This window comes from Apteryx rowi, unplaced genomic scaffold, assembly GCF_003343035.1.
Source record: "Apteryx rowi isolate R43461 unplaced genomic scaffold, aptRow1 scaffold_88, whole genome shotgun sequence".
NCBI lineage: Eukaryota > Metazoa > Chordata > Aves > Apterygiformes > Apterygidae > Apteryx > Apteryx rowi.
The window spans coordinates 1,700,589-1,723,573 of NW_020451182.1; the positions used below are offsets into that span (position 1 = coordinate 1,700,589).

The 22,985-nt window shown below is 39.0% G+C and overlaps 2 protein-coding genes across 3 annotated transcripts in view; one reads left to right on the forward strand and one right to left on the reverse strand.

Annotated features, from left to right (window-relative positions):
* The window catches only part of SLC25A21 (solute carrier family 25 member 21), a 159,947-nt gene extending 155,798 nt beyond the window's left edge, over positions 1–4,149 (forward strand). For both annotated transcript variants that reach the window (XM_026090850.1, XM_026090849.1), the window contains exons 9-10: positions 581–633; positions 3,211–4,149. In XM_026090850.1, coding sequence (XP_025946635.1) covers positions 581–633; positions 3,211–3,290 — 133 coding nt within the window. In that variant the 3' untranslated portion in view covers positions 3,291–4,149. The remainder of the gene's footprint in view (positions 1–580; positions 634–3,210) is intronic.
* A 4,394-nt stretch (positions 4,150–8,543) lies between these two features.
* The window catches only part of PAX9 (paired box 9), an 18,147-nt gene continuing 3,705 nt past the window's right edge, over positions 8,544–22,985 (reverse strand). The window contains exons 3-4 of the mRNA XM_026090834.1: positions 18,109–18,261; positions 8,544–8,798 (exon numbers count right to left, since the gene is read on the reverse strand). Coding sequence (XP_025946619.1) covers positions 8,544–8,798; positions 18,109–18,261 — 408 coding nt within the window. The remainder of the gene's footprint in view (positions 8,799–18,108; positions 18,262–22,985) is intronic.

Consider the following 22,985-nt stretch of genomic DNA (forward strand, 5'->3'; position numbering starts at 1 on the left):
ATAATTCATGCGTAACAATTTTTTCTATTTTGGTAACATTAAAACCAACTCATCATTTTGTAAAAGGAAAGTGTCAATAGAAAACAGGATATTTCACAATTCATCTCTACTTGTAATTTTGCAAGCCTCTGTACCTTTAAAAAGATTGCTGAAATAATTATATTAGGGACAGGTTCTTGTGGCAATAACTTTTTCCAACTTTATAAAGTATTTCTCAAGTGAGGACTGAGTTGTAGCTTTGATATTCAATTATAGCAGTCATTCTGTCCGTGCATGCAGCTGTTGTTAACAGACTTGTCTTGAAAGTAAAACCATCTCACTGATTAAAGTCATATTTCTGATTGGCTGGGCTCACAACATAGCTTTTGTGACTGAACATTGATTAACTTTTTCTCCTCAGCTGATCTGCCTCTGTAAAATGTTAAAATCCAGATACCGCCTGCTATCGAACATGTGTAATTTCAAATAATTGCTTCTAAGTGCTCTGCCAGCATTTTAATAAACACATGCTAAAATTCCATTCTTCTCCTAGAGCAAGAATATTGTTTGAAATGTTTTGTTTGTTTTTCTTCTGCTACAGATTTCTGGCTCTGTATAAAGGCTTAGTTCCCAAGATCATGAGGCTTGGACCAGGTAATTTTTCCTCTGTCATTTCTATAATGCTTTTATTTTTGCTTTCTCTTCCTGTTTTCTAATTGCTTGACAAGATGTAGTAAGCACCAGTCAGATGCATGTAACACTGTACATCGAAATCCCTCTTTTATCTTTGAATGATTCCTTTGGTAATAATATCATATAATTATATCATGGATGGATTTGGCTAAATATGTCTAAAGAAAAAATATCATTTGCACATAAACATTGGATAATTGTAGATCCAAGTAACTCCTAGTTTGTGCAATTACTGTATTTGCAAGCAAGCCAAAGGGTGCCCATGCAAATGGCAGAACTGTAAACCACAGAACAGTAAATCTTTGAAAGGGATTTTTAATGCTTGTCCTATTCCTTCTAATGTGATTTTTTGGTTTCACTAGGACTACTCTATACCAATGTAAAGTCACTCTAAAATGCAGGTTAGAGTCTCTCCAGTATAAATGTTCTCAAATAGTCAAGGTGCAAACCAAGCATATTGAATTCTAGGTACTTTCTGCTTCCTGTGCCCTTCAGGGGGCTGTAAAAAACAGACCCTAAAAGGCTGATAGTATGAGCTGAGAAGAGACTTGTGTGGTACTAGAAGACAAAGAAGACAATTTTGGCTTGAAACTAGGTTTGTTGATTGACCCCTTCTCAATAGCTGTTACTCCAAATGCAGGAACAGAATGGTTGAAAGCTATATCTCTTAGGCTTCCAGACTTTTTTCCCAGACTGGTTTTAATTAATCATGAAAGCAAAGCACTGAGCCCTTAGACTTTGCCAGTCCACAGAGGCAGTCTGTTGAAAAGAACAGGAGCCTCAGTTTGAAAAGTATTCCAGTCCCATGAAGTTGTATTTCCATTGTGCAAGATGGTTTAATAGGCAAGAACACACATGGTTAAAAGCAAGCAGGTACAGAGTCTGCTCTGAGTATAAAGGAGGCATTAGGTTTGCCTGTAGATGTTTGCATATCCAATCCCTCCGGCTAAGTGCTAGGCTCTGCCTGGTTATTGTGCAGAGTAAAGGAAGAAGGCAGGGAGAGGATAAAAGGTAGCTAGACATGACTTTGGGAGCTAAGAGCTTTTTCCCTCATACTCCAAGGATACTACATCACGTACAGGACAAAGAGAAGGCAGGCCTCCACTTCCCCAGTGCCAGTTAGCACAGCTGATTTTGGAATAAAAATTTCCGTCCAACAAGTCACTGTGCATTCTGGCCCAGATCCAGCAAATCAGTTAAGTGTGTGCTCGACTTTAAACATTTTTATAGTCCCATTGACTAATACGTAGTTTTGGCTTTCCAATGAAACAACAAACAATCATTATTTGGACTGTAAAGGTAATTCCTTCGTCCGACATGTGTATGCTTTAGGGAAGACAGATAGATACACAAACAGATCACACAGGATGAGAACTGGAAATCAGCCCTGATTTGAGTTCAGATTGCATCTTCTAGACTTTGTGTCTATGACTTGTTTGTTGGTCAGAGCCTTTTGCAAACTCTTGCTCTGTCTGGCTATCTGTGAGTTGCTGTTCATAGAGGATTTCAAGTCTGATCATGGCTCGTTAGGATAAATAACATGGAAAACTCGTGTGGTGGTTCTGTGTGCCTGGCTGTCTGAACCTATCCCAGCTACGTAGAAAGGTCATCCCAGTTCAGCAGAAGATTTGTTTGTTAGAGGTGCCACACTCTAACCAGCTACCTAAGCCAACAGGCAAAGAAAAGGAAAGAAAATATTTGTGCCCTGGAGCTGGCACTCACAAATAGCACATTATTACAACACGCTTCTGCGCCTGCAACCCGGCATCTGACTGTCTTCCCATTTTCTCCAACTAGAAGCCTCTCTCTGTATGCTTAGTTATATAGACACCTTCTGAAATCTCCCTTCTTTAGCTCATGCAGTAATTCCAGCCCAATTGTGGAAGGGCTTTAGTCCTGTTTCACAGAGCAGAGACCCTTTATTGCATTCCAGCTGGGATTTTGTACCATTGTCTGTTCTAGCAGCTAGACTACTGTCATTCCATCAAATCAAAACTTTGCCTGTGGATTCATAGCTAGATACAGTCACAAGAAGATTATACTCATTCCAATACTGCGATTTTCTAATTTAGACATGATAACATTTAAACGAAAAGTTGAAAACATTTCTTGAATCTTACCTGGAAGTATTTTCATCACACAGGTGATGAATTTTTGTCATTCCATCAGACAAGTTGCTCTTTCATGACCAAATCTAACTCTAAACAAACATACATATATACAGATATTCACAGGCGGAAAGCTTCCTTTGTAAAAGAACAAACAAACTTAATATTGCAAAATGATAGGAAAAATATCATAAGTACACTGAAGGTGATTTTGATTTAATATACAAGCTTTTCTAATTAACTTTATTGTCTAATATTAAGTAAAATATGTATGGCTTAAGAATTAGTGAATTTTTAATGAATTAGTAGAATTAAGTGTTTGCAAATAAGGCTTTACCATATTCTGGTTTAGATTACATACTATAAACGCTCTGCAAAATCTTGAAATTACTGAATTTTGTATGTAGTAAAATAATATCTTTTCTTCCAGGTGGTGCAGTGATGCTTTTGGTTTATGAATACGTTTATGCATGGCTTCAGGAAACAATTGATCACAAAGAGTCCTTCTGAAAACATACTCTTTAAAATTATATGCATTCTAAAATATACTTTAATAAAGTAAAAATGATTCTTATCCTTTCTGGTGTTAAATGCCCTCAGGTCACATTGATATTAATACAGCTTAGAACAGATTATGTCTTAGGTCCTGATCCAAAAAAACATTTAAGCACATGCTTTCCTTGAAGTACATAAGTAAATAATACAATTGATATTTATAATTGTCTTACTGGATCAACAAAAAAATATAAAGGAAACATAGGAGCAAGTTAGTTTTTCAAAGACAAACTGGAAATTCTGGACACTAAATTATACTGTGTAGTCAATATACTATATTTTTTAATTTTCTTTTTAAATGGCCAGATAAATGACTTTCTGATGATTTTGAAGAAGAAAACTGTAATACTGATGTGGGATCAGATGCTAAGCTAGTGTCAATTGACATCTCTGTTGAGTTCAGGTTGAGAGCCTGACCCACACTCTCCGAGATCTTGTGTCAAGCTTTGGTCCAGCCTTACAATTTCAGCACTGATAGAATAGCTTTTTAAGTTGTTGGGAGTTAGGACAGAGAAAGAATTGCAGAACCAGCCACAGCCTTAAAAAGAATCATACTCTTAAATGTCCTACTTATTCGTAGTCATACATACAGTATAAATCTTGCTCAGGTCACAGAAGTTACTGAACATAATTAATTTGAGGCAAGTTACATAAAAGTGCAGAACGACTGTGGGAATCACAGAAGAAATTAGTAAATAAATGAACAGAAAAAATCATTTTAGGCATGTAGGGACTTACTGTGAAATTTTTATCCACCTTCACATCTTATTGCTTAAAGAGCTGTCCTGTAATAAAAATTCTCAATGCTTCCTGATTGCCCCTTTTGCCTTTCATGAACTTCTTGGGGTGGAGAAACAATGTTCTTAACTGATATCATATATGCAATCTTAATTAGCTAGGCATACACCTCAGAGAAATGTGCCTTTCTGTAGATAATAAATGTTGCTATAAAGCTAAAATTGATGTCTTTCTCAGTCACTATAAATATAAATAATACTTCAGTGATGTAGTCCTATCCTTATTAGCTGTCCTAATGAGCTCTGTGAAATATGGCATAACATATTTCCGCTATGCTAATTGGAGATGAAATTTCATTTCATGCAGTTGTGCCACTCTTCAGTTGCTTTTCAAGAAAATTTTTAATAATTTAAAATTATCCATTATTCTATCATAAAAAGTTCCCTTTATCTAAAACTGGTTTGTTGTCAAATATATACATATCTTGCAATTGCTGAAAGTTGCTATATCACCGCACACACTGTATTCACAATGTTAACTTTAAATGCTTTTCCTCTTATGCAGTTACAAACCTTTCTCCTAGCAATCCTGAAGAAATATCTTTAGAGAGTATTACTTTAAAATGACAGTTCACATGTGAAGTCTGGTCTCCAGAGTGTTTTTTTAATGCATTAGAAAAGCAACAAAAAAATAAAAATAGAAATGTATTCTCAGCGCTTTCAAGGATGCTTGTACTGACATGCTCAATAAACACCTCTTTTGTCTAAATTTGACCACAGCAACTTCTCATATCTACACTACTTCATTGCCAAAAATCAGGAAAATTTTGTTATAGTTTAGAATTTTAAGGCAGATGTTCCTTCATGTTGTATTTCATTATCAGTACTTACCCAAAGAGGAGAAACTACTGAGTTCATTTTGAAAATGAAAAGCAAAATACTTTATAATTAGTCTTTTATTAATTTAGAGCATTCAAAATATAAAAATAAAAGGCTTTAAACATACTGTATATACATATATAGCCTTCTGCTTTACATCCTTACCAACATAATTTTTTTGCAGTTAATAGTTCAGCCTGATCTTTGATAAAAAGGGAACCATTAGAAAGCAGAAAACACAGCACTGTTTTAAAAAACAAACCAAAGAATATGCCTTTTTTGTCTCTTCCAGCCCATGCCACCATCACTCCTGGTGCAGTATGGGACCTGATTCAGATTTACACTAGAGGCCCTTTGCACCAGGACCATGGAGACAGCAGGACTGTCGCAGAAGGGAGCATTAGACATCACTGATTTCTTTGCAAATATTTGGCACTCTAGGAATGGAGTATAAGTTTTAATATTAAAAACTTAAATTCTGCACTCATGTACGCTGCATATTTCCAGAGTTTATCCACTCACCTCAGTGGGTTCAATCCAGATTCATACCTCTGTACCTGACAGCAGAAATTGACCTCTGTTTATTATTTTAAAAAAGCAATTCCCTTTTTCCCCTTTGTTTATTTTAAAGTGACTTAAAGACATTGTGTCTTTTGGTTTACCCATGAGTATAAACAGTAAGAAAAGTCCTCGGGCAAAGGAGTATTCTGCTTGCTAATTTTACATTAGAAAAAAAAGAAATGTTATGAAAATTCACAAAAAAGTCAAACACAGGCAGCTCAGCAAGGGCCAAGGTCAGGTACCTTTACTCCCTCTGAGCAACACTTTCTGCACACAGCCCCACCGACTTCCCACCTAGGGGGGGGAAGGTGTTATTTATAGCAGACAGATGCAGGAAGAGCAGTACCTGAACAACCACATACAGAAAACAAAATGCTTCAGAACAGTGTATTCCCAGCTGAGGAATAATTACATCATTTCATGTCCTCGCTTTATAAATTATCCTGGTTTAGCTGAAGACAAGATAATTCAAATAACTCATACAAGCTAAGCATCTGTCTCTCTAAGTATCCTTCCAAAACACACTAATGTCTCATCAGAATCTCAGAAAAGACGACTTTTATTCCAGAATTGAGGTCTCGTTGCTCAGGAAAATATTGAAGACTTTTAACATAGGCACACTTTGTTACAGGCTGTGTTTTGGAAGGCTTCTCTTCTTTTTTTCTTTTTTTTTTTTCCTCTTTGATGCATGTTGCTTGTGTTGTATGTGGCTAAAAATAAGTAGAGTTACTCATTCAATAATTCTATAATCCAGTCTAACAGCTAGACTGAAAGCTAAAATCCAGTTGCCAACTAAATCATTTATTTATGGATGATTTTTTCCCTATCTTTTATTTTTCAATTTTATTTTTTAGCAGAGGTTGTCTAGAACTGAACCGATTTCTTCTGCATGGCATTAAGGCTGGGGGAACCCTAGTCTTATTTCAGCTACAACTGTGTAAAGGCAGAATAACACCAGTCACATCACTAGCAATATGGCAGCGTGAAAATGCACTTGAGTGCACATACATTTCATTGCATTTAGTAGTTTCAAACAGGTTCTTTAAAAAGTGTTCTACTGAACAGCAATGGTTGAAGCATCTCATTAAAGCTAAACAGCTGCTGAAGTCCTCTGCTACACTGAGGCCTAAGAATATAGGATCAGATCCAAGATCAGATCTTTCTTTCCTTAGGGCCATAATACAATAATTGTGCTCTTTGTAGAAGTACTGTTCATTTAGCTATTTTTTAATGCAAAAAGCAAAGGTGGCAACAGCCAGTTGAGGCTGTCTGTATTTCAGTGGACATACGGTATGCATATTTGTACTGGTTATTTGTATCGTTATGAAAATTTGCCCACAGATGTCTCAGTGACAGAAGCTGGAAATCCAGAAAGAGAGGACTGTATTTTACCTTCCCACTGAATGGATGTCTAATGACAGGTAGATAGAGCAGTATTTGAAGAATGAAGTTTTCTCCTTTGTCTTAATTATCTCTAATGATGTAATTTAAGTTATTGCACAAGATCTATAAAAATACACAATATATTAATAATCTATGAAGGATATGAAATGCCACACCAATCTTAGATTTTTTTTCCATGTTCATATTATGAACATACCTACAGCATGTGGAAAGCATTCTAGAATAATATTCAGAACTTTATTATTGCCCAAGGAAACAGGAAAATTTCCAAAGATCAAAATATTAGCTCTCAAATAAAAACTGGGACAGAGTATTTGCCACTGGATACAGAAATGTAGAAAGGGAATTTGTTAATATTAAATAATGTCTGTGTTGGTAGCACCACCACCAGTATACCTATAAGGGAAAAAAATACTTCAGAACAACAATGTAAACTTTACCAAGGTCCGTATTTTACACTCATTAAAGCAAAAATTTAAAGACAACTTCTTAAAATTAAAAAAAAGAATTACAACATAATTTGGGGGCTGAAAATGCTGAACACAAGTGAGCCAACAATGACAGTACAGTTCTGTTTCACAGTGGTTTTGTTAACTTACATGGTTTTGTTCTGCATCTCTGCACAAGTTTCACACTATTTGCATTTTTCTCTACAGTTCGCACTTTTATGCAGATATTTACCACCTTTTCTGTTTGTATACTTAACATGGATGTGGTGTTTCATCACTCTGGGAGGTTGGGTATAACTGGGGAGAGTTACTTGGCTGGATTTCTGTCTTTGAATCCTCTGCTGAAGAAATTACTGAGTTTCATGAGATGTCGAAGCCTCCACTGTAGGCACAAAAATATGATGAAAAAACCCTACCTAAACCTCATCATCTGAGGCTATCATYGCACAATGCAAAGACACAGAAAACAGCTAGAAAGTCAGCTTTTAACTTCCAAAAGAAAAATAAAAAGGAAAAGAAAAGCAGAAATGTACTGGGAGGTGAAAACAAATGCTGTCAAAAGCCTATATTTACAAATGGATAAAAATACAAACATACTACTGCCCTTGTAACGATGATGAAATGCCAAAAGAATCTGAGAGCTGCATAATGCCTTGGTTCTATATGTGATTACCAAAAACTCAACAAAAAAAAGACCAAAAAGTAATCTCTTAATAGCAGTGGATTGTGTAACCTCAGGGACAGAAGCTTTTTTCTCTAGAGGCAGATGCAATCGGCAAATACCTTCCATGTAGTCACCTTTGCTGATCTGAGGCATAGCAGAATATTCTGTGATGGTTTTCCTTTAACTTTTACACAAATCTTAATAACAATTGCACATTTAAAAAGTCTGTGATGATTAAGAATAAATATGTGTGGTTTTACCAGAAAAGTCAGACAAGGTTCCATGAGCCCTTTGAGGGATGCAAGATCTTTCCTTAAACAGTGCAAGTGCAGCAACACACTTCTCTCAGTTTCAGATGTTGTTTTCAGCCCTTTCAATCCCCAAAGTCTTACGAGAGGAAAGTCATGTGGAGAAATGTCAGATACCACCAGCACGAGAAAGAGCAGTCCATGAGCCGGGCCTGGGGAAGATGAACGCATGGCCGCACCGCAGCCATCCTGGGCTAGCTCCTGCATCAGAGTGCCGAGGCTGTGACCGAGTGGCTGCCTTCCCTGGCCGCCTGCATGCCCTTGAAAGCCAGCGACGCAGGGATATCGCAGTTGTGGGGCGAGAGCGGGGTGCCTCCAGCATGTTGCCAGCTGTGGCTTGCCATATAGCCAGAAGGGGCAGCGCTGTACGTCATATAAGGTGACACTTGGGCTGGTGTAGCATAAGGAGGCATGGCTGGTGCTGAAACAAAACTGCCGACAGCTGAAAGACCGTTGGGTGCCTGAAAGGAAAGGGAAAGATGTTTCTAAGAGAGTAAGACACAATGTATCTGCCGCAGAAGAAACTGCCTTCATGTACTGCTGAGGTTTTGTACCAGAGCCAGGGCCAGGGCATGGTGAAAGGATGAGGGTTTCTGCCGAGCGCTGCCACTGATGTCTGTGTGACAACCAACCACAGGACTCCCAGGAAGCCACTGATAATCACTGCCCTTGATTTCCATGGTGTTGGGGCCCCTTTGTCCCTTGATCTTAAGACCAGCTACCCTGCATCAGCCTGCACACTTTCTAGCACAGGCACAGGTAGTTGATGACAGGGGACCATACACCAAAAGAAGGGAGGAACCACCAAGCCTTCCCCGGTGCACTCACCCCTTCCAGCAACCTGTTGTTTAGTGGATCCTCGAGCCTATGTTGCACCTAGTTGTTATGTTTGAGAGCTGCTGGAGATATTTGTAATGATTTTGACCTGTCTCTCTCTCTGAGCACCTCCATCCTTTGGCAATAAGTCCCACACATCAGGATGGGGGGTGCTGTAATACTCACCCACCTTTCCCAAGTTTTGCATGGGGCGTTGGCCACTGTGGCTGGGCCGGCACGTGGCCACAGCAGGAGTTGCCGCGGCAGTTTAAGATGCGTGTGCAGTGACCACGGCCATTGCAGTGGCAGGAGAAATGGACCCATGGGGTGCCTTACCAACCCTGGTGCCTCAGCCTGAACCCCAGAGCAGTGGACACTGCTCGGGGCCAGGGTGGGCAGGCAAGGACACAGCTCCTCTGGCCACCGCTGCCTGCCCCAGAGCAGAAAGGTAACAAGCAGTTGGGGAATGGGAACATCTTAAACCCTTTGGCAACTGTTTGCTCAGAGCATGAGTCAGAACTATCATATTATTATTGATGATGTCTTTTAAAATCTGTTTTCTAGATACTTGGGATATAACCTTGCAAATGTTCTTTGCTCACAGCTTCTTTTGGTTTCAATAGGGCTTCTGTGCACGGAACAAATACAGGGCTGGGTCCTTTTCTGCAAATTGTTTTCCTAGGTTCTTCCATAGGCTAAGGACAAGGGTTTCTATTTAAATAAAGAAGGGAGAGTCCTTCAGTCTACCATGGTAGGATTTCACAATGAATGACTCCTTATTTAAATAAAAAAGTTCTGTGGTTTATTTCACACTCTGTAAATGCTTCTTCAGCAGAACAGGTACAAAACAAGATAATTTATCTTGCTCTAGCTTTGATTTGTGTAGTGTTTATGTTTTAGGCTATGTGGTGATTTTTTTTCCCAGAAAGAAGGCTTTCTATTTGAGTATGAAGGAACAGATATCAATTTAGCAAATCACATAGTGTCTGTCAGTTTTCCTAGAGAGGCTTAATCACCTGGAGAAACCGGACCCAATCTGTGTGGTACAGAGTTGAAAAAGGAAAAAGACTTTTGTTTCTGCTAAAATTTCACATAACATTAACATATTTCACTTGTTCAATTCCTGTCTGGATTGCACCTGCCTAAATTTCAAATATATATCTCCATAAACTACACTGGCCTCTTACAGGCTCATGTGTTTCCTACCAGTGTAACTCACGGTTCCAGTGCCTGGATTATCCTCTCATTGCCACTTGGGAAAACAAACAGTAATCCCACTGGAATCAATATAAATGTGTACAGCAATCTAGAACAGCAAGAGACAGTGAGGGGATTCCAGCTGGAAGCCTCAAATTAGTATATTAATTAATACAAAACATACAGCTGCAGCAACAACATAATTGTCCTTCCAAATCCATAAACACTTTGTTGAAGTTCAACTTGCCTTATTCTTTTGAAAATCCAAATATGTGACCTGACCTTCAACTGCAATTACACATCCCCTACTGTCTCTCAGAATTACGCTTTAGCCTCAGCCCTAAATATCAGTGGTTGCAACAGTACTAATTAATACAAACCCTCAAATAATTGTACTGTAAATTAATACACTTAAATCACAAGGAAAATTATTTGATTGAATCTACCAAAAACAAAAACCCCACAGTGTTACAGATCCTAAAAAGTTGCTATTCTCCAAGCCTCTACCAATGCGTAAAGTGCTCTTCAGCAGGATGTGAAGCAAAAAAGCAGAGCACCTCTCCAATTTTCCTAACAGTAACAAAAAGCTTTTCTGAAAGGCAGTAGAGTCATTAGAGCCAGATTTAACACTGGGACACCAAGAGCTACAAGCCAAATAGTTCCTGCAAGGAGGAGAACTGCGGAAAGCTTCAACGGGTGCTGGAAGGAGAAAAGCCGTGGGAAGAGCCTCAGGGGAGCCTTGCGGCCGTCTGACAGTGCAGGGCAGCGGGGCAGCACAGGCACTCAGATCTCTGCCCCTCGATGCTCAGGAGAGGATGTTTGGTCTGTGCAAGGCCATCCTGCTCCTCCAGGCTTGCTCAGGGGTCCAATAAGCCTCTCACTACTCCAAGTAGAGTGTACCATGTGGCACCAGCAGCAGGCACAAGGCTCTGCCTGGAAGCCCTGTTTTAAGTAGGATCCTTCAGCATGTACGGTCATGTGCAGTGAGCCTTTGGCTGTGCTACCTTTTGCAAAGATCCCCCCTCATCTGAAGAGGAAGCACGTACCCTCCAGCCTCCTGTGTTGTCACTGCTTGCCCTCCACCACATGTAGCTCTAGGAAGAGCCAGACTCTTGTTTGCTATAGGAAAGAAAAGAAAATGTTTCCCATATGCTGTACAGACTGCTGGCAGTCGGATGCTCTCCAAGCACTGGTGCTTCCTCTTAGAAAGGGCAGATGCGCTAACAACATCTCATTTGAGGAAAGAATAAGTGCTTGGACTATGAATGAATCCTTCAAAGACACTCATCATGCTGCTTCGTGCCAAGTCAAAATACTGCTTGATGCAATAACACTGTCAAGCTACCCCCCTATGCCAAGAGTATATGGGTAGTGCTCTCCATGAGAAAGGCAGCTTTTGGTCCTCGGAAATGATTTCCTGTTATGTCCAATCCTAAATTTTGTGTCCAGGCAAAAATGTCACTGAAGCTGATGGCTGTGTCTATACAAGTAAATAAAACAGACCAGGGCCAATTCTTTTGCCCTGCGGATGAGTAGGATCACGCCAGGGCCAACCTCCCTTTTGCCTGTCCACACAGCCTGGTGGGAGGGCTCCTGGGCTGTGCCCTCCCTGGCCGCACGCCTGCACAGTGGCTCACATGGACACAGGCCAGGACTGTGCCAGGGAATGTGCCAACACATCACCTGGACGCTGGCGCAACAGTGCTTGAGCCCATGTCCTGGCCTCCTGCAGCTCGCACAGCCAAAGCCGCTAGGGGTTTCTCCTAGACCGGAGCTCCCAGACTGACCATTTTGCATAGTTGGCATGGTTTCCTGAACAGCTCACATTAACAAGCCAGGTTGTATCAATACATATTTATGTATGGATACATATTTATGTCCAAAAATATTTTTTCACCTTCTTCTATTTATTGTTATGTGGCCTTCCTTAGTATGATCTTGTGCCAGTAAATAAAATAAAAGGCTCTGGACTATAATTACTAGAGAAGTCCTAGTTTATTACTGAATTACACTGAATGTACTGCTTGGGTTGCTATTTACAAAACAGGTGAAATTTGGCTAAATATTCACTAGTTTTTGTAAAAGCATAACGTAAAAAATTCATTTCCTGATTTATAATGATCAGAACAATCCTTTTATTCCCCTCCCCTTCCTTAAACTACAACTGTGACAAYTGATGTTTTCATAGTATCTAACTATTTTGAATGTGATAAAGATCTTGCCCTAACTACTTAGGGCAGGACATGGAGCCATTTTGCAGTGACCACCAGCTCTGATCTGTCCTAGGCCACCAATGCTTGAAAGCTATTGTCTCTGCCTCGCTGGTTAAATGAATTGGTCTTATTTTAGTTCCAGTACTCCCAAGCTTTACCATGCAAAACCATGATGATTTGAATTCCAACGAACTGCTTCAGCAAAGCAGGTGGCACTGAGCTGTGTAAGGACTGACCCGGCCCAGAGCATGCTTCTGTTTTGGAGGATGTTTGAGCCCTATCAGCGGGGTAGTCAGAAGCCTTCTCTGGCCAGAATTTAATGCTGAGGGGATGACTACAGAAATAAACTCAGTAGTCTGATTTTCACCAGTGAAGGATTTGACCCAATAATTTTGGCTGGTAGAGTTTTTACTTCTAGACAGCTTTGGGTACAATGTATATATTATCAGAGAGGCTAAATCTTGTCTGTCAATCTGGCACTTTTTACAAACATGACATTCACTTAAAATAAATGGAAGGGCTTGAATACCACATTCATGTATATACTGGATGAATAATTCATCCTGCAATATTTCAATCAGAGGAAATGAACACCAAAATCTAAGCATTCATAATTAGGAGTGCAAGAACCCCCATAATGTTTATGGATTTGCAGAACCCTTAGAACTTGTTTTAAGTGCAGAGTTTCTTGAACCTTGTTTTTAAGTTTTATAATTTTTTTTCTTAATTTAAACCCTTGCTTTTCGAGGGAAATTTAATTTTTAAAACAAACAAACAAACATGTAGTTCTAGCTGAATGACAGCCTCTGCTGTGCAAAAGATAAGGGTTCCTGTCTGAAAGTACTTACTATCCAGTTTCTACAAAGACCAGAGGAAAATATTTGCTTTGAACTGCTGCCTCTATCAATGTTTTAAAACAACTGATGGAAAAAGTATTTCCAAATTTCGGAGCTGTGTTCTATATCTAGAAAACACAACCTTCTTGTGATTTGTAAATTTAAACATGTTCTCAGAAAGCTACCTGCAAAACAACAGCAGTCTGGTCAGGCTCACAAGTTTTGTCTGGTGCCACTCTACCGGGTTACTGCTGATACACAACAGGGCAAGTGAAAGGAATAACCAGGCCAGAATTCAAAGCCAATGGGACAGAAAATCTCCCATTATGTGATATAAAATTATGATGCAGAAATAAATGGACTACATCTATTTTCAATGGTGAAGACTCAGGTAGTTTAACTGAGGGAGTTTCTGGTTTTAGACACTCTTTGGTAAAATCCTAAATAGGAGGAGCTTTTGATGTAATTTTTGTTTTCAAGCTGTTTGGGATTTGGGCATGGAGTTGGGGGTTTCTTGGAGGAAACTTTCTTTCCATCCTCTTCTTGGGGGGAGAGGATGGAAAGCAAGTCTAGAACCAAGCTTATGTGGGACTGTCTTTGGAACAAATAATTTCCATTAGCTTTTTAGTCTCCTAAAAAATCAAAACAGTTCCTCTCCAAGCCAGAGATTAACGCCCCCACACACCCATGACTTCTGTCATGAGGGTAACACCAGTGTAGTAGCTTCAGCCTCTCTTTTGCATTTTAAGAGGAGACAAGGTACAAACTTTCTGAACAAACTCCCCAAACAATCCATGTCTGACAACAGACTATCAGATTTTTTTTTTTGCCTTGGCCATGTTAATACCATAGAAAACACAATGTAAATTCTGCTTTCAGACACTGTGGTATGAATTCAAATTCTATCTTGTAATTGACTGATATTATTTTGTTTGATTTCATCCCACTCTCTACTTTTCATGCTCCTCCTTTTGTTTGCTAGACATGTGCACTCTGAGTACCAAAATTAGAGCCTGTCTCTGTGATCACTTTCCATCTGGCTTTGAAATGTTTCACAAAAGGACCCAGATTCACCCAATTTTTTTCAGAAATAACATTTAAAATCATGAGCCTGTATTTATGTTGTTTACTATGAATTGCAATAACATGAATGTTCTCATTTCATGTTTACACAAATACAAACAAGGGCAGATTTGACCCCACATGTGGATACCACCTCAACTGCATAATCCAGCTCTAAAGTAAGTGTCCATAAAAATGATTCCTCTTATTCTGAATTAATTATTTCCAATTATTTGAATTACTAGACCATTGAACTGTAGTTATTACAATATTTTATTATATAGATTAAGATTCTTAGAGGTTATGTTGTGTAGAAGTATTTTAAACACCTATGGAAAAAGTGTTTCAGGAGAAACAACATTGGCTTCAAGATCAAATTACCTAATTCAACAACACTAATGAGCTTGAACAGTGACTGAGACCAAATTTCCCTGCTGAAATCAGCAGAAGCTTTGCCTGTGTCAGGTCTTCAGGAGCACACCTCTCATGAATACGGTTGCTGTTTAATTTGTATTTCTCAATTCTAACACTGGCGTGGATGGAATGAATCCTTCCTGTCCTTGGATCAGCAAGGATTGCCTTTATTCTCCAGCACAGAGCCTCCCCCCAAAAGCAAACTAAACAAACCTGAGGAGGTATCACAACAAAGTTGCTGACAGCAGCAGCTCTCCAGCAAAATGGAGCGTTGGCAGCAGCTTTAGTTACAGGAACACTACCGTAGCTCCACAAACAGCCACTCTCTTGCTGCTCATTTTTCAAAATGAAAAGCTTAAACAATTTCTGGAAATGCTGAATGTGCATCAAATGCACTGAAAACAGTCACAAAGTAGCTACTGGAAAAGTCATTTTTTCCACAACAAGGGAAAAGCATAGCAGGGAGCAGAGCTGAAGATCTAGTCTGTCAGTCAGAGGAGCAAATTGCCTTAAACACCCAGAGGATGTCTAATGTTCTTAGCGATGTGCACATAATGAGCCAAAAGATTATGGTAACATGACTAGAAGCAACCAAACGCAAACTACGAGCATAAAGGAAGCAAACATGCTAAATCTTTCTTTTTTAATTGGAGGTTAAATATGATTTATAAATCAAATCAACATATGGGATCCCAGGGGAAGAGTAAACAAATTTTCCAAGTTAAATATCAGCAGCTGGCATGTAATGGAAATCTCATTTAGAAAAATGGCATTACCTAAAGAGGTAATTAATACACCTATGTTTATTTTAACCTTTTAAAATAAATAACATTAAATACTATTTAGACAGAGATTGCAGTTAACTAAATTAGAGCTAAATTCTGAAGCTGCTATTCAGTCCTTCAGCATCAATGGGAAAAATTACATGATCCTACAAACATTCATTCAGATCAGTGTTCTGCTAGAATTAACGGGCTATGCAGGTAAATCAGAGTTACCTAAGGAATACAGGTGTACCAAAGTGAGCACTGAGCAAATTTCTCCGGTTTATGATAACACTCTTCATTAATTTTTTTGAGAAAAATGTAATGAAATTGCTAAGATGACAAGATGTATGTGAATAACCTAGTCAGAGTTGATCCCACAAACAAGTTTTTGCTGATTTTTATAATCCTGCAAAAATTTCATCCAAAGTCTTTTCATAGCTTATTATCAGAGTATATCCATATGCTTATATGAATGAATTTCTTCTGCTGAGCATGTTCCCACTTCCAGTTTCCATTAATTTCACAGCAAGCAGAATATAATAGAACAAACTCTGAAAAATGAAGACATTTTCATTAAATGATTTCAATGTCCAAAAGACCTTGAACAGAAGGGGGACATTTTGCGGTAGGTAGGACATTACTTCAAAATATATGTCTTCATTTTCAACTTAGGCTGGAGAGTGGCAATACACTTGAATCGAGCACATTTTAAAGTTCTAACACACAGGTAAGAGACCTGCATTTAGTCTGTTGCTCAGGGGAGTTGTGCTGATTCCCAGGAGACTGGGCTTTGAAAACGGGAAGAAAATTTTCCACAATGGGGAGTTACAGGATTCCTTTTTCACTGTCATATGGAGCAATGCTGGCAATTCTGTTTGAAGTCAGGAGTAAAATGGAATTACTTGCATGCTTAAGTGTTTTAAGATTTGAATATTAATTAGTTACCCATCCCTGTTCAATGAATCTCTCTTACTTTGATGTCATTTTCTTTACAGGCATTTTTTCTCTCACTGAATTCAATAGTTCTTGAATTACAGTGTACCACATGAGACACTCACACCACCTCCTTCTAAAATAAGGTTCTTCCTCTTAATAATGATCAGATCCCATTCTCTGTGTTTAATGCACTTTTTTTATTAACTTAAAGTTGTTTCCTTTACTTATAGGCATCCCCAGCTGCACTGAATAACACAGAAATCAGATAGTATCAGTTGAATGTTTTAACTATAGTTGCAACATGCACCAGGATCACTCTTAATTATATTTGCTTATCAAATTCTAAATCGCAGCCTCTTCAGGGAAATAAAAATCCATTTTTGGAAATAAGAATAACTTGAATTTACACACCATCACCAATCCTTTCCTAAAGGGGCCAGAGGCATTTTACATCTTATCAAAACAAACTACAACAGAAACAAAAGTTAAAAACCTCTTTCTTAAGGACTTAAACAGATAAAAACAGACTGAGGAATACACTACAAAAGCAGCAGAGGAAAACAGAGGTAGGATAAAAAGGTGTGAGTCAAGGCCGATAGTGGTCATTCTAAAACCTAGGCACACTGAGGGAAAGGGGGGGGTGAATGTGTCTTGGACGGGTATACTGTGTTTGTTAGAACAAGAGGAAAGCTCAGGAGAAAGCCATGCCAGGTGAGCAAACTCCCCTGACTAGGAACTAGCAACAGCTCACCGAAGTTCTAGAACAGATTTCCACAATAATTCACCCTTGTTGTTTGGGCAAAATCTGGAGTCGCACAGAGACGTTATACAAGCAAATACACTGAAAGGAATAAACATTTGTTCTTTTTACACTGATGGTTAAAATATGATGTACTTAGCAAAAGGTTCTATGGAAAATACATCCTTAATATAATATATTTAACAATATATTAATAGTTATTTAAATATAGAGTTATTTAAATGAAACTGAGGTTGGTAGAAAGAGACCTAACAGACAGAAAGACCTCAAAGAGATCCTGCCAGCTACAAGTGGCAAAAACATGGGATCAAATCAGTAAAATCCCCACTTTGTCCTCCCGAGGAAGAGCCAAATGGGTTCCCCTTTGTCTAATGAATCTCCAGTGCTGCAGAGGCAATTACAGGGAGGCTGACAAGTTAATGAGGGTGAAATCACAGTCCATTGATTATTGAATGGTCATCACCAATTGACTAGGCGTATAAGTAGTCCCTAAGAATTGATGAATTGCCACAACAGCCATAAATCCAAACATACCATACAGTCTTCGTCTATTTTCCACTCCACTGCAAGCACCAGAAAACTGAACAGATTGAGTCCTACCTAATTCCCATGCTTCTGACACTCTGCTCCTTGACTGTGACAGGAATCTCCCACCAGTTGCTTTTCAGCCCATCATCCTGTTTGTCTTAACGGAGCTCCCGGACCATTGGGGGCCTTTGAGCAGAGGGTGCTCAGAGTGCAGTCTGAGTGTCATTATACCATTCACTCACCTCTCTGACTTTCTTTATTAGTTTCATCCGGGTGGAGTGCCCTGAAGCCATGTGGACTGGTGGGCAGGGCACTGTGTTTTGGCCGTGGAAGCAGGTGGCCAGTAAGAGGCAGGTCTCACAAATGGGTTTCGAATGGGGTGCCATCCAGATCACCTGGGAAGGAATCGGGTGCAGGTAGTGGGATCAGCTCATGCCCCTCACCCACAACATGCAATGACATGGATGCCTAGACCTCATGGAAGCCACTTTGGTGACTATTTAAATAACAGGCACTGGTCTGGAGATCCTGAGCAGCCTAACACAGAGCTGAATTGTCCTCAGGCAAAGGTTTGAACCCTTGCACCAGACAGGAACTCGGCTAAGATTTCTACTAGGTACTATGGCAAGAAAGCCAATATGCACCTCTCCTCAGCATCCCCCCGAGTGTGGAGTATAAGGTCTGGACAGATGAATCATCATCACAGATGAATTTAGCACAGCCCTGTAATAGGAGTCTAACTGTCTGAATACTGAATTAGAATATAGGATGCCACATAGGTAACCCACTAGTGAAATTTTGCAATAAATAATCTGTGTAGGAGGGTCATTTAATTGACCATGACACTTAAGGCTAAATTTTCATTTGACTCTCAGAAAAGTTACCATATCTTGTGGGTTCTAAGAATAGCAGATGAAAACAATTACAGATGCTTTGGCCATATACAATTCATTGTTCACCTACAATCAAAGATCAGGAACTTAAATATTTACATTGCCTACATTTTCTGTGCAAGTAATTGTCCAGAATTGCACCCACAATTATTTGCAATCGCTTGCCCTAAAATGGATCCTTCCCTTTTATTCTATAAGCACATATAAGCACATGGAGCTCATGATCTCCTAATCAGAAAGCAACCAAAGACTAGCGAGTGCTACCCCAGCAGAGCTGAAAAGTCAGGCCACAAACAGCTGATAAAGTTTTACTGAGACAGAAGTGAAGCAGTTGCTACTTTGGGGTCTGTCCAACATGTCAGAGGATGACTTCACTCAAACCATGTTCACAAGCTTCTTTTAATTAGGAGGAGCGTTTTGAGCAACTCCAGTGGGTTTGGGATCAGTCCTCCAAACAGCCCATCATTTGCAAGAGCAAGCTTGCAAGAACCACTTGCTAAGTTACCAGCTTTTTTCTATTAATAGGTATCAGCTCCCTTTGGCAACATGCACGTCTGCTTCCTGCAATGCACACAGCAAATAATTCTGCAAAAAAATATTTCCAAATCTATCTGCCTCTCAACAAATCGTGTGAGGATATAAGTCATTTTCACATGCATGTAAATGCAAACTGTAGTTCTTTCAGTCTGTACATCCATGTCATTAGTACAGAAAGTCACAAGCATGAGGTGTCTGAAAAGTGCATTTTAAATACGATACATATTTATTATATGTTTTCATTTCAAATGCAGAGTACAAATGAGTTTGTATTTATTTTAGTTCTTCAGTGATTTCAGTTAGTAATTTTTAATGCAGCTGTCAGTATAAAGTGCTTAACACATGAAATACTCTGAATATTCATCTTTTGTATTAGTAATATAGTTATGTGTAGAAGCCTCCCCCCCAACACCACACTGCATGTGCCCCTATGCGTAAATACCGCAATGTAACTGAGCTCTGTACAAAATGTGCAAGACCCAAAACTGTCACGCTCTCAGAAAAATCTATTTTCCTTTTCAGCTTCCCTGATTCACAGCTGCTCTGTTTGCAAAGCTGTTTGACTAGAGAAATGCATGCAAATGTTGCACTGGGAAAATATAATGCAATTGCTTACATATAAATGACAACGTGGGACATCAGGTAATTAAAACTGAATAGAAATTTTACGAGGCATCTCTGTGATTTCCTGTGGAACTTTTGGTACAAAATCACAGTCTGTCAGGCAAAGCTTTCAAACTCCTAAATCCCAAATACAGGATGACTTTGCAAACAAAGGCCCCAGAGACACCAGGAAATTAATAATACTTAAAGCAAAAAATGTTCTAGATTCAAAAGTTCAGCTTTGTGTTAAATGAGTGTGACAACACATTGCTCAGATGAAAATATGAAGTCTTGCTGCCTCCTTTCCCAGGCATATTTCCCACTGATGTGTGGGTTAAGCAGTGAAATGCAGCCATTCGAACTGGTCAGAGATCAGCCTTCGTTGCTGCTGGCAAGTGTGGGAGTTTGATAAGAGTTTTGCCTGAAAAAGGCTACAGAATCTGGTGTGTTAAAACACAGGTATACGGTTTGAAAGGAGGGATCAAATAAATATAGTTGAAAAGTACAGAAGACCTTGCTCTTTGGGCTCAATTTTTCTAGTCTTTCTCATGCAGAGGGAGTTTCCAGGGGATTTCTTGAGAAGTAAAATATTATCTTCCACAACTAAGGCTGGAGGAACAAGTCCTTCAGGTATCTTTTAGCTCTGGAGCTATTTGCAAACTGTGAGAGGTGAACCTGTATTCTTGAACGTTGCTGATGCTTAAAATGTATAGCTGATATTAGATAGAAACAGCAGTTTTCCCCATCACCCACCTGAAACCCTTTGTTAATGTGCCTCACAGCACATTCCCTCTGCTCCTGTTGTATAATTGGAAAGCCTACATAAAGCACACAAGCTCGGTTCCCTGCTGCTCTACTCCTGTTGTAGGCTCCTCTGACTTTGGTTATATAGGCATAAAAGTGGAGTAAGTATTACAGAGGAGTCACTTCTCTTTTCTGGGGGACCTCTGGTGTTAGCCTTCTTAAGACCAGAATTTTATAATGATCTTTGCACAAAGGAGATGTGGAAAATAGCATTTATCCTGAAGCCCAGAGACAGAGCCTGTAGTCCTCCTGGCATGTAAATCATGACCGTGGCTTCCCTGTATTTCACTATTCCAGATACCCGTTTGCTGGATCCGGATAAATGAACCAATGTTCTCTGCTGTCCTCTGCTCATCTATTTACATCCAAAGCAGTACACATTGCAAGAGACTACGTAAAGGTCCAAGGACATGTCGGAGGCTTTCAGTCAGGCTTAATTGGCAGAGAATGTCACCCAGACTCACTGTGCTTCAGAGACCAGCAAACTACTAAGCCAGTTCTACACGCAGCAAGAATTTGGTTTATGAATTTCACTTTGCACCTTGTTGGAACAACTCTTTTAGCTACAAGAATCTTGTAAAAACTGAAGAAAATCACATTTTCATATTCTTATCTGACATTTATTTTCTTTGAATATATTCTAAATTAGCAAGGAAGTATACTTATGACACATTAAGCAAACAATGTACATGTGAATGAATTCTCTGATTAACTAGTCTGAATACTGTGTGAATAGCCTGGTCTATGCATTAGAATTTCCCGAAGCCAAATACTGTTTATACTTATTACTTTTGGGGGGTGGGGTGGGAATCACCTCTGCATCATTTTTTAGTGTGCACAGTTCTGAAAATGATATTTTGGGAAAATACCTTTTAGGTTTCCTGTCCTTTTAAAATCTCTATGCAATGTATTTTGATAAATGAATACCATTTTATTAATATTAATTTGCTCCATTTTTAAATAGTCCATATGTTTAAATTATATATATCAGGCAACCTTTTAGGCTGAATGAAACTTTGAAATAAAACTAGTATTGATGGTAAAACAGTGATATATTATGAAGATAAAAGCATAAATATTGAAAGAATGAAACAAGTTTAAAAAAAAACAGTTTCCAACACCAGCATTGAAAATAATCCAATTTATATAACATTGTTTCTCGAAATTCTGTTAAGGCAAATGTGAATCTAACAGAGGCAATAGTTTATAATCTATGAGCCAGATCCTGTGAACACTTCAGCAGAATTATTCACTTCTGAAAGTTATACGTGTGCAGAAGGCCCAGACTGGAACTTAAGACAATGTAGCCATGGTACAGCTGTTCCTAGCAGGTTAATGACAAGATATTTCCATAATTTTTAGTAAGATTGCTAACACATTATTTGTTTTGTTTTTAAAGAAAACCATGGAAAATGAAATATTAAATCTGATTCTAAACCTAATTCTATCTTCCACTTTGCAGTAATGGCTATACTACATAACACATTATTTGTAATAGGAAATGAACAGAATAATAAAGGAATAATAGTGAGAATGTAATGGGAAACAAATAGGATACCATTAAGGCCTGCACATCGTTTGCAAGGTGTTACAAGTAATAAAATGGTTGTTCACATTTGAGGCCTACAATATTTCCCATGCTGCTTCATTCACCTTTTGAAAGCATTTGCTCAATTTGTTCTCAACATCTTGATTTTGAAAGGGTCTGATTCAGCTACTCTCAGCACCAAATTTCAGATACAGAACCCTCTTCACCATGGAACCCAAAACCAGTCACAGAACTTCAGCAAACATGCCCAAAAACTCTGTTCTTGAATGGTAACATGCTAAATAGAGACTGTAGTTTTTCCTTGAATTAATTACAAATATAACAAATGAATTGCAGGGAAGTGAATGTATCCTCTGCTACATATAGAAATTTGTTTTTGTTGCATGGAAACGTTCTCAAAACCCGTGCTCTCTCAAAGAGTAAAAGTCAAGTCTTTTATAGCTTGTCTCCTGGCATGGGATTTGATTAGCAAGTACAAAGATTTAGACAGAGATTTATTAAGTAACAGTTATATTGTATTGTAATTAAAATGTAGGAAATTCACAGTCTACTTAAGCGTTTAAAAATACTTAATGTAGGAAGCAATTACACCTCATTTTCAAATTATTCCCCTTCCTACAGTACTCGCCGCGGACAGCGTAAAGCGCGTTTTGAAGGACGGCGGTGGCAGCGCGGCGAAACACGCCGCGGCCGCACAGCGCGGGGCAGCGGCCGGGCAGGAGGCCGGGGCGGC